This window comes from Protomyctophum bolini (genome assembly GCF_963924005.1).
Source record: "Protomyctophum bolini genome assembly, chromosome: 19".
Classification (NCBI taxonomy): domain Eukaryota; kingdom Metazoa; phylum Chordata; class Actinopteri; order Myctophiformes; family Myctophidae; genus Protomyctophum; species Protomyctophum bolini.
Window position 1 is genome coordinate 30162095 of NC_137880.1, and position 12278 is coordinate 30174372.

General features: G+C 44.7%; 1 protein-coding gene across 2 annotated transcripts in view; it reads right to left on the reverse strand.

The window, feature by feature from the left end:
- gphnb (gephyrin b) overlaps positions 1 to 12278 on the reverse strand; it is a gene marked incomplete at its 5' end in the record, with an annotated part of 117353 nt that overhangs the window by 45599 nt on the left and 59476 nt on the right. The window contains 2 exons of one of the 2 annotated variants that reach the window (XM_080790502.1): positions 2550 to 2684; positions 4286 to 4558. In XM_080790502.1, the coding sequence (XP_080646628.1) occupies positions 2550 to 2684; positions 4286 to 4558 (408 nt within the window). Of the gene's footprint in view, positions 1 to 2549; positions 2685 to 4165; positions 4559 to 12278 lie in introns of both variants that reach the window. The other variant, XM_080790501.1, reaches the window with a different exon arrangement.

The following is a 12278-nucleotide window of genomic DNA, read 5'->3' on the forward strand; positions in this document are numbered from 1 at the left end:
CACACACACACACACACACACACACACACACACACACACACACACAGACAGACAGACAGACAGACAGACATGCACGCACGCACACACACACATTAATGTGATTGATTTTGATTAACAAACAAACAAAAGTAGCAGATCTACAAGCTCAAAACGTGTGGATTCTTGTCACGTTTCCAGCTAATGGATGTGCTACTTATGCGATGCTGTATGAGCATGTGAATGTCTCCAGCGGCAAATGAAACGTACAGCTGAACACAGCAAGCCACTCTTGCCTAACTTATATAGTGGTGCATCGTACTGCCCCCCAAAAATAGCTGCACGCAAGTTTGTAGCTACATTTGGTGTAGGCGGAAAAAAGCATTATTTTTTTAAAGATTTGTGTTTTCTGCCTTTATTGATAGTTTCAAGTGAAGATTGTCAGGAAAGAGGGAGAGAGAGAAGGGGAGAGGCAAAGGTCGTCATGAACGCGACTCGAACACGCAAGTCCCGACTGTCCCAAATATGTGCCACATATAGGCCAGGGCCTATGTGGCATGCGCCTGGACCACCCCAACCCAAAACTGTAAAAACTTTTCCAGAAATGGTCAAAGCATTTTCATTAGTCATTGTACACTCCCAGTGTGTACAAATGTAACCAAATGGAGCCGCAGTGTTCAAGTATCAGAGGATTTTTACTGTGTACAGTCAGCATCCACTCTGAATGTGGAAGCTGAGGGTGAATCGAGGATATTTACATGATATACTGTATAATACAGTATGAAAAAAAAAAAACACGACTGGTATCAGGATCTAAACCTATCACAGCCATAGACTGCATGCACACACGCCCAGGCTTGTGCCCACCCACGCACTCACACGCTGCATGTGGTTGAGGGCGGCTTCCTGACAGGTTAGCAGAGCTGCGATTCAAGCTGGGTCAAACAGAGGAGGAGCTGTGGTGGACAGACTATTCAACGCCATACTTGAGACTGAGTCAAAGATGGATACTTCTGGTCAAATACATATTACTCCACTACAAGTGACAGTTAGCCTGGAATGCAGACTGTCAAATTTGGAGTACTGGAGTACTTGCTTTTAAAAGTGTTCAAAACTAGTGTTAAAAAGTAAGCAAAAACATACAGAAATGGCACATAAATAATTGTCAAATTGTTAAATAAACAAACACACAATATGGCAAGACGTCAATATGACTTAATACATTCTGTTTTCAAGGTAAGATCAACTTTTCTTTCTTCTTAAGAATTTTCACATTTAGGCGAACAAATTATTTATCACCCCGCGGTCCAATAAATTGTGTGGCATGGAGTCAAAATTTCCACTCTCCAACCACACAATATACTACCAAACCAAACGTTTCCCAAGATAAAGAAAGATGATGTCCTTGAAAGGGATGTGCAACCAATCTATGGCACGCCCAACAGACCGCCATGAAAGAGCAGATGACATGAAATAAAAGAGACAGTAAATACATCTGGCAGCGGTCCTATGAGGAGCGTTTCTCAGTGTAACAAATGGTTCAATTATGTCCGGGGACGTGCCAAACAAACTGGCCCGCCCTGCCAGTATGTAATACTCTACAGTCTACTCTACACAGTGACTAGTTGACCAATCAGGAAGCTTTTTATGGAGGGACAAATCTATACCATGTTTTCAATACTCTCCGAGTTTTGCTAGATGCAAGCATTTAACCGTTGCCACGTGCCAACATTTTCCATCTTGAAGGATTCGTATCAAAGTGAAGCAGACAAGCAGAACACTTAAAGGGCTTTGTGTGATTTGAGATTTACACAGCGAATGAAATGGAAACATCATCTGACCGATGACAATTAATACATTTTAAATGTAATATTCAAAAATAGCCAATGTACATACAAACTCGCAGCAAGTCTTTCTGAAGACTTGTGTGAAGACTTGTCAAATAATGGCCGATACATCGGTCTGGTTCCACTCAAAATGACGGTCTTTCAGACATAATGTCTGACAGAAAGGTGTGAGCCACAGACCAGTCAGACCATCCAGTGTGTGCACGCACACACACACACACACACACACACACACACACTCACACAATTCCACACAATTCTTGTGGCTTTGCAACACCTACGCCAACACATCACATGCATACGAATACTACAACCCAGAGACTACTTTGCATAGCAGCGACACAGAGGCCCTGGAGGAGACTATCAATCAAAGTGTGCACGCGTGCGTGTGTGTGTGTGTGTGTGTGCGTGTGCGTGCGTGCATATTTGTTTTGCTGACACCTACTCTGCCTTAAGACCAGTTTCAGTGTGTTCAGTTGCGTACACGACAATGTACACACACACACACACATTGAAAAATAAATCACAAAATGGTGACAACCCTGGCGTGTAGACGACGATGATGAGGACGAAGGCTGAGCTGTGAGAGACATAAGCAGTGGGCTGCGGGGGGAGGGGAGGGAGGGGTGTACAGCAGAGCAGACGGGGACATGATTGGGACGGCAGTCTTGACTCTGTGTGTGTGTGTGTGTGTGTGTGTGTGTGTGTGTGTGTGTGTGTGCTTACTTTGGGGGTGGGGCAGGAGGCTGTGGACAGGCGGGAGGTGGCCTGGGCGCGAGGCGACTCTGAGGGCGTGGTACTGAGGGAGGCTGTGTCCCTGGGAAGCACCTGTACGCCCCGCGAGATGATGGAGTCTGGGATCTGAGAGTGCGCACACGCACACACAAGAGCACGCACACACGCACCCACACACACACACACACACACACACACACACACACACACACACACACACACACACACACACACACACACAGGAAGGAAGACAGATTGCATAATATGTAGAACAATAGAAGATGTTGAATATTATCATATAGTGCTTTTCAAAGTATAGTTTCAAAGAAACTATATTAAGACAGAGGAGCAGGTAAAAAAAAGAAAAGAAAAAAACCCCAGCTAAAAACAATGAAAATTATGAGGCTAGAAAAGGGGAAATCGAGGGCAGCTAATATGTGCCATACAGCATAAACTGCAGCGTATGCAGCAAATTGACCCATAACCCTGAGTCCATTTGGATCATTATGCTCTCGGAGTTAGTAACGGTACATTTAGAACCCACTTAAGGAACCGTGGGGGTCCCTGGACCCTCCTTTGAGAACCGCTGTCCTAAAGGGTCTTGTGATGCCCCATTACACATTCATTTAGGACATTCAATTGGACATACGAGGTTTCCAGCCGACAGAGACGACTATATTCTGATAGTAATCATTGCTATAGAGTGATTGTTCAGTAACAGCTGCAGGTCTCCCTGTCTCTCTCCAGCTCTAAACAGAAAATACATTGTCAGGTACAGTAGGTGACAAACTTTCAGCCAATCACGGGGAGAGTTCCAGTTCCAATTTTGTCTGCTCATTTCTCTGTGTCATCACTTACAATTCCACTTGTTTAATCTGTATCGTGCGTTCTATGTCCTGGTTGGTATCCCAGTTTCAGTTTCTGAAAATGCATTTTCTGTTTAATAAATGGAGAGACATGGAGACTCCTGTTACTGAACAAACAATGAGTATCACAATATATAATATATAACCAAGACACAAAGCACGGTAGCCGTCTGGAGACAGGCTGGGATGGGATGTCAGATGACAACACATGATGTCACATTATGCATACACAAATAAAGACAGAGTTATGTGAATGAATGTGAGAACGAACAACACAACCAAACTAAAGTGATTCTGAATTTCTTCTATCTCTTTTCCCATCTCTTCTCCTATATTATGCACCCCCGTTCCCTGTTCTCCTTTCCCTAAGAAGCTCTGTATATGCACAATTGCACATATGCCATATTTAGAAATAACTCTTCTTACTTCCCGGGCCTCTTTCAATTTCCTTGGTTCCTTGGTGTTACCGATTAATGCTAATTAAGGCTCTGTTGCATTCTGATCAAACAGAATCAGGGTGCTGCAATTGTGCATGTTGGCTCACTGGAAACACTGTCGACACCAGTGGGTCTCAACATGTCCTTGAGTGGGTTCCAAACGGCCCCGTACGGACTACGGGTGTAGAACTCTGAGAGTGTTCCATTTGTACACTCTCAGAGTTATAGGGGTCGTTGAAATTAAAAGGTTTGAGAACCACTGTACATTAAATCGAACAGAGTCTATTAGTGTCATCGGTAACACCTGTGAAGGAGATCTGAAGAGGCCCGGAAGACAAGTACAGTAGGAAGAGCTATTTCCCCAAAATAGTGGGGAATGTGCATTATAGAGCCTAATTGCTCCTCCGACGCCGGCCCACTGTACCTTGGCGGCGATGGAGGCGGCGGTGATGTGGGAGGACGAGGAGTCCTCGGTGGAGGCCACGCCGCTGTCCTTCTTCTCCTCGTCGTCCTCCTCGCACTGCACGCCCTTGTCCTCCGTCTGGCGCCGCGGCGAGCCTCCGGGCGGCGGCGACAGCGGGGGTGGCGGCGAGGGCAGGTCCTCCAGATCGTCCGCCGCCTCCTTGACCTTGACCACGGCGTCCCGCAGCAGGTCAATGGCGTGCGGCAACGCGGGCAGGATGAACTGGAAGCACTCCTGGAGGAAAGGAGAGATTGCAAACGACAACATTGTGAGTTGTCGAGGACAATAGAGTCCCAAAGTACACAAGTAAGTACTACAAAGGAACTAGGATGGCAATCTAGCATCTCCCTATATAACACGTCTGTCTGTCTGTCTGTCTGTCTGTCTGTCTGTCTGTCTGTCACTGCTATAGCATTACCATACCACCACTATTACAGTATTAAAACTACCTCACACGCTATTGTTAACAGAACTAACTGCTGCTATCAATGGAAACTACAACTACTGTAACATTGGCAGTGGCACGCCATTATTATTGCGACCGTAGCTCGCAGATTACTGTGAAAACCTGCCAAACCCGTCCGTCCATCAGTCAGGTCACACCTCCATATACTGTATATGTAGTTGTCAGCCCATCACGCCTCGTGACATCACGCCTCGTGACACGTCACAACATCATATGGTGACGTCGATGCTCCATATATAGCCGCCTCCATATCCACGACACTGACCTCATCAAACCCTGGATAGCCATGGAGAAGAAGATCATCACCTACTGTAGATCTGCATACTGTATATGGAGCCTGCCAGCAACTCTATATCTGACCTCAAACATCAAACCCTTAGATCTCCATATATAGAGCTGACCTGTTCTGACATTTCACATGTTGATCTGACCTCATCCAACCCTGTACACTCAAGACACGCTCCATATATGGCCTGTTCGCCCAGCAGTGTGTCATCACCCAGGCGGATGGATGCGTACACGCCCTAGAGGGCGAGGTCGCTTCTCACAAACAGGGCGTAAAACTGGTTATAATACAGCTGCTATACCAGTACAGTACTACTAGTGCTGTTGCTAACACTGCAACTTGTATCACTGCTGCTATAACTACTAATACAACTACTTTGGCAACTACAGGTACTACATTTTAGAAACAACACCATATTTCTGAACGGGCAAATCATTTCTTTGCAAAAGCATAGAAATATTTTGTGTTGTTCACAGAACTGACTGACCATATTTCAGCAGTCCCCAGCACAGAAAACCACTCCTGCATAACTTTACCAAATGCTGTTGCTGAATATACAATGGGTGTTTAATGGTGTTTTGGGTTTTTTTGCTACAACTCCTACATATATTTTGTCCAAACCTCAATGCAAGTGGAGGACTGACCCTATTCGCTGATGATAAGCTGTGTTGTTGTAGTTCTGAGCTGGGTGGTTAAGGGGTTAAGAGCATTGGTCGCATTGGTCTTATTCCTTTTGGAAGTGGGTCAAGTGCTCTTAATGGTTTGTTTTAGCCTGTAGTTTGGTGCCAGATGGATGGGGGCGGGGCTGGCACATACAGTACAATGAGTGCCAAAAAGTTTAGGTAAAAAAGGGAAATCCACCTGGCATCCTCGTTATGTCTGACAACTTATCTGACACCATGTGAAATATGCAATGCCAAAAATAGCCTAGTTGCCACTTTTTGAGCAAGAAACTGACCTCCTACAGTACCTTCTAATTCATTGCAAGTTGTTCTGGCAAACAGTGCCCGCCCATCTGCGAGTCTGAGTGGATGTAACAGAGTAGCCCTGCCTGGAGCCCTTGATCATGGGTGGTAGGGTGGGGGGGATATATTATTTTGGTATATGTTGGTGGGAGGCCCCCGGTTTGAATTAATGTGATTGCATGTATGTAGACTATAGACAAGGTGCTATTATTTTTTAGATTTACAGTAAGTAGAGAAAGCACATTCACTCTGGTAATCAGGTATAGCAAAAAGAAGATCAACGTGAAAAATAATAGAGTGCACACCGTTAGTCTTGCCATGTTTATCACAAGATCAATAGTGGGATCAGGATCTTCATCAGAATTAGCTCGTATTTTTAGCCCAGCAAGCAGCAGGACTCTAGTCAGTCAGTCAGTCAGTCGGTCGGTCAGTCCATCCGTCAGTATCAAGCTAAATATCTAAAGAAACTACTGGTTGGATTGCCATGTAATTTGCTGTGTCTCTTCACATTCTTTAGAGGTTTATTCTGCTCTTTTGGTGACCCCATGGCCTTTTGTCTAGTGCTACCCTTAGGCCAAAATCTGGATTTGCAAAAGATATCTTAAAAAAAAACCGAATGGTTGGATTGCCATGAAACTTGCTGAGCACATTCTCGGCGGAACGGTTTTCTCTACCCTCAGGGCAAAATGTCAATTTTGTACACAATAATATCTCATAATCTAACATCCAGATTGCAGGATAAACCGCACTAGTTTTGGTAACGCTGTGGCTTCAGCGATATCCTCCTTACACCAACATTTCCACTTGTTTTCCGTTTTATAGCTTTTTATTTATAGTACTTTTTTGTAGGATTTATGACTCTATGGATTGCCACAGCGGTCGGTTCAAACCACTTTGTGGTGATTGGATGTATGTTGCATGTTGCTTACTAGCACAGCTTTTAAACTTTTAAGGCAGACTGCAAGATATTTGCCACAATTATGCTGCAACCTTTTTTGGTGCACGCCGACAAATCCCCCGATCAGACACAAGATTGGACATCACTCGCCATGGTTTTGCTCGGTCTGTGTAAAAAGTAGGGTACTGGTAGAAGATCCGACTGCGATTGTAGTGCTCTGCAACGCCTCCCCGAGCTTTTCCTGTTATCTGGCAGTTTTGATATTTGGCTTTGTTGCCGACTGAAAATCACATTGTATGAATGGGGTTGTTTCAATCACTACCCCGAGCAGATCCGTGCTACAGCCAATGAGAGCATAGGACAGCTCAATATAGACATTAAAACATTTGGAACACGTATGTTGTGCACTCTGTTGCATACAGGGTTTTATTTTCTATGGGTTGCAGGTATGAGGAGACCTTTGTCTTGTACTGTAGGCTTATAGAGTAGGCCTATGTGTGTGTGTGTGTGTGTGTGTGTGTGTGTGTGTGTGTGTGTGTGTTCGCGCCACACTGTTTGAGGTGTCGTATATATTAATTGTTGATGACTCTGCACCTCCCACTCAAGGACATCAGTACATTACGGTTCTGAGGCTCATCTTACCTGTGACACTATGGAAATTACACTTTTAGGCTGACCGTAGGGAACTAAGGGGTCTAGTACCAACCTAGGGGTCTTCTAGTGCCTTTAACCAGAATGCGTTACAATGTGCCTGACATTCACCCGTTCACATAAACATGGCAGAGGCACCAGTCTGCACAGACTTGCTCCGTGTCGTTGATAAGTGCTAGGAGTGACACTAATTCTGTCCTACAGTTTGCAGCACGTAAGGTCTATAACCCATTCTGACCTGAGATCAGATTCATACGAGGTTTCCGCCGGACACACACTGGTCTGATGAACCCATTCTGACCTGAGATCAGATTCTAAAAAAATCTCAGTCGTTCTTCGATTTTTCAAAAATAGCAGACCTACAAGCTCGTATCGCGCCACTCGGTGGCGCGATATGAGCTTGTAGATCTGCTATTTTTCAATAGGTAAAGCATAACATGATGCTAACACCAAAATGGGTGCCCGGTCAGAATGGGATAATTGATCAAGCCATAAAGCGGATGTGACGCCTCCTCCCCGCTTCCGTTTTGTCTTTACAGTGGTACAAATTTGTCCTAATGTAAATCAAAATAACCTAAGCCTATGTATATAGAGCGGCGCAGTCCCGCCCCCTTTCATGACAACGCCAGGCCCAGGAAATGAATCCCAATGCATTTTTCCTCATAGACATTTCAAAAAGTATTTATTTAAAGACAGTTACGCCGTGGACAAAGCCAACTCGAGTTGTGACAAATCATGACAATAAACACAATATTTTGGACCAAACAAATAATTACAAAGAAGAAAAACAACAAAAAAAACCTGACGTTTATTTAATCTTTCTAATTCTCTGTTCGGCCCAAAGACATGTGTTTGTTGTCATGATTTGTCACAACTTAAAAGGTCTTTAAATAAATACTTTTTGAAAAGTCTATGAGGAAAATGAACGCCGAATCATTTCCTGGGCCCTGGTAGGGGGCGGGACTGCGACGCTGCGACGCTATAGCTATTGCTGCTTAGCAGAAATGGAAATTCATAAATATATTAAATGTAAAGATATTTGAAAATATATTTTCGTGAACGGAAATGACAAACAGATGACAGCTTCCTGTCTCTGCTTTCGGGAGGAGTAGTTCCAAACCCTCTATATATAGCAGCATTCAGAATTGTTATACTGGCTACCTGAGACTATATGCAGGGACCCACCCTACTCTACTGCTCTACTAGGACGCACGCACGCTGGGAGGACACGGTTACGGTAATTAAAAGTGGTCATCATGACTGACCATGATTGAATTCACACCGACAACATTCTCAGCCTAAAATCCATCCCATTTCACCACTGCACCGTGGTGGGCCCTTCTGTGTTCCGGAAAATAAAAAAAGTCACCACGTCTCAACCACATGTGCCACGCCACTGACTATAGGCCTTGTGCTGCTTCGCCTTTTTAAACTTTTTAAACTTTGGCTATGCATTCAGTCATTAACTGGTATAGAAACACCAGGATGCCTGTTACATTTAATTTAATGATTGAAGAGAGGAAGAGAGAGTGAGAACAACCCCTGCAGGTACATTATAGTTAGTGCCTCCCTTTGGCCAAGTGTACCAGCGAGCACTCTCTCTCTCTCTCTCCCCATGTCTCTCTGTGTCAGTATGCCTGTGGGCTCCTCAGCTCTACTAAACGTTCCATTCTCCTCACTCCAGAGACGAGCACTAATCTGTGAAATTATTTATCTTCCTGTGTATTTTAAGCATTGAAAGGATTGCATTATTAATGCATCCCGCATGCCTTACAGTGTTAGGAGCTGGCTAGAAGAGAGAGGAAGAGTGGGAGAGTATGTGCTTTGCATTCCATCCCATTTCAGGGTAAGATGCACATTGCAGGCCTGACAGAATATGACAGAAGTAACTGTGGTTCCACGGTAAAAAGAATCCCATGGATCCACTGTATGGGGGGCGCGCGCGCGCGCACACACACACACACACACACACACACACACACACACACACACACACACACACACACACACACACACACACACACACACACACACACACACACACACACACACACACACACACACACACACACACACACACACACACACACACACACACACACACACACACACACACACACACACACACACACACACACACACACACACACACACACACACACACGCATACGCACACTGTAAATTATATGTATTGCATTGAAATCATTTTTACCAGCTGCTGTGTAAGCACAGCTGGCTTTCACGCCCACTTGCTGTAGTTGAGACCTATATGTTTCTCATGGCTGTACTGACAACATATTGGTTGGCTGATTGGCTGCCTCGTCTCTAGGCAACCACACACTTTTTGCCTCTAGCCGCCCTCTCAGCCATGGGATATTAAGGCAGCAGCTGGTAATTAATTGATGTCATCAATCCGTTTTTTTAGCACTCCTCCTAGCACTTTAGTTTATTTCTACGTATCTTTCCTTTTGTACAGTTCTTTTACCGACTGAGCTACCCGGACACAAAACATATACTAAATTCTTTCAGTTGCACTCAGTTGTCCCTAGACAAAAGGTCATAACATATATATATTATTATATATTATAAATTAAGTTCCTATTTATCGGTATCACAATGAAAATGCAGGTAAAGGTTTTAAAGATTATTTTTTTTACATAAAATGTTAGTTTTTTGCCAATTATTTGATGGCCCAACCGCAATACCCTCACGGCCCTCAGCCGTCCTCGTCCCACAACACTGCTCTCAAGCCATATATTGCAAATTCCATTCATCACAGTAGGTTAATCACTGTTCCACAAACTGTTTATTGGTACAGTATGTGCATACATAACCTTGTTCAATCCCCATATCCATGCTATTAAACCACTAACTGGATTACTTTTCACAGTCATTATAGGCTTCTGTTTTGCAATTATGTGTCAATTTTATCTATATTTAGTTAGCTAGATTTTCAGCAGCCTTCAAATCTAGTCCTATGTTGCGCTGATCAGAGCAATGGTCACCGATGGCCATTTGAAGTGTTGAACGTCCCAGTAACACTGCTGCAGCGCCCCATGTCTTTGCTAGTTATAGTTTTTGGGGTGTCACCATTCTCATGGCACACCCCTGAACAGTGCATGCGCCAAGTTTGGTGCGGATCGGAGCAATGGTGCTCCTTGACAACATGTTGCCCCTGTGGGGTCCCAGGCAGCAATAAACTGGGTTGTACAACAAGGCCCCTAGGGGCCCCTGACATAGTTGGCTTGTATAAACGTGGCCCCTGGTTTGGGTATTGTCATGGCAGACCCCTGAACATGGAGAGGTGTATGGTGTATAGAGCCTGGAGACATTCTTTCATATTCAGGTGTTTTAATCAGTGGTGGGGAATTATTTATATTAGTTTTAGGTGCGTCGGGCGTATATTCCATCTCTCTCTCTCTCTCCCTCTCTCCCCCCCCCCCGCCGGGCCTTCAGGATAGAAACTATCAACAACATTAAAATCCCTGGAAAGAATCAGTCACACTCACAAACAAAAAGGTAAACACGAATTTGAGAGAAAGGCAGAATGTACAGAGAGAGAGAGACATACAATACAGATCTTTAAATTGAGGGTGGTAAACTGGCAACCCAGGGTGTCAGCAACGACATATCAAAGTACTGTGGATGAGACGGCCTGTCGCCCCGGGGAGGTAGCTTTCCATTGATCGCATCGGGGCGAGCTGTTCTCATTAAAAAGTGGTTTTAGGAGGATACATTTCCCTTTCTCTCGCTTTTACTACCAGTCAGAGCCATGGAATGAGCAGATCTCTCAGTCGAACTTGAGAAATGATCTCTGCAATGTAATTTCAAATCCATCCATAGCAGTACAAAGTATAGACAGAGCAGAAACAGTAAAATGCTCAGCGTTACGTTAACTCGGAGAGTGTACAAATGTAACCAGACGGGTTTTACTGTGCAGTATACAGACGGTTGCCCATGCCTTTATGATAGACGATCAATGTAATGAAAGTGTGCATGGGGTTTGTTTCGTTAACTTTGACTTGAGGTTGTTAAAAGTGTGTGACACTAATATGGCAACGGAAGGGGGGTGGGTGGGGGGGAGGGTTTGGGTTAGACGTGGTGTAATTGATGGCAAGAAATGCTAAGATCGATCAGGAGGAGCGCGTGCCTAACGAGGCAGGCAGATGTGCCGGGCAGCACTGGCAGGGAGAGAGAGAGAAAGAGACAGATGGAGATAGATGTACGCATACTGTACACACACATGAGCACGTTCCAGTGCGCATGCATGCGCACACACACACACACACACACACACACACACACACACACACACACACACACACACACACACACACACACACACACACACACACGCACACACACACACACACACACACCTTGGTCCATCGAAGACCCTAAAGTCAATATGACCCTGAGGCACAACGTTCATATATGTACAGCGCGAGGGGCAGTGAGGGATCGTTCTGTATCCCACAATGCATCTCTCACACCAACGACGGAACCAAAGTCATACATAAAACATGCAGCGAAGCTTTTCACACCCGAAGACAAAGAAAACCAAATGACCAGCTGCTCACAGAGAAAATCCTGCCACAAAATATTTAAAGTATCAGCAGTGTCTCCTGGATCAAGTGGGAAGGAATCAAAAGAGAAACAGATGGTCCGGGCACTCAAACGTTAACAGT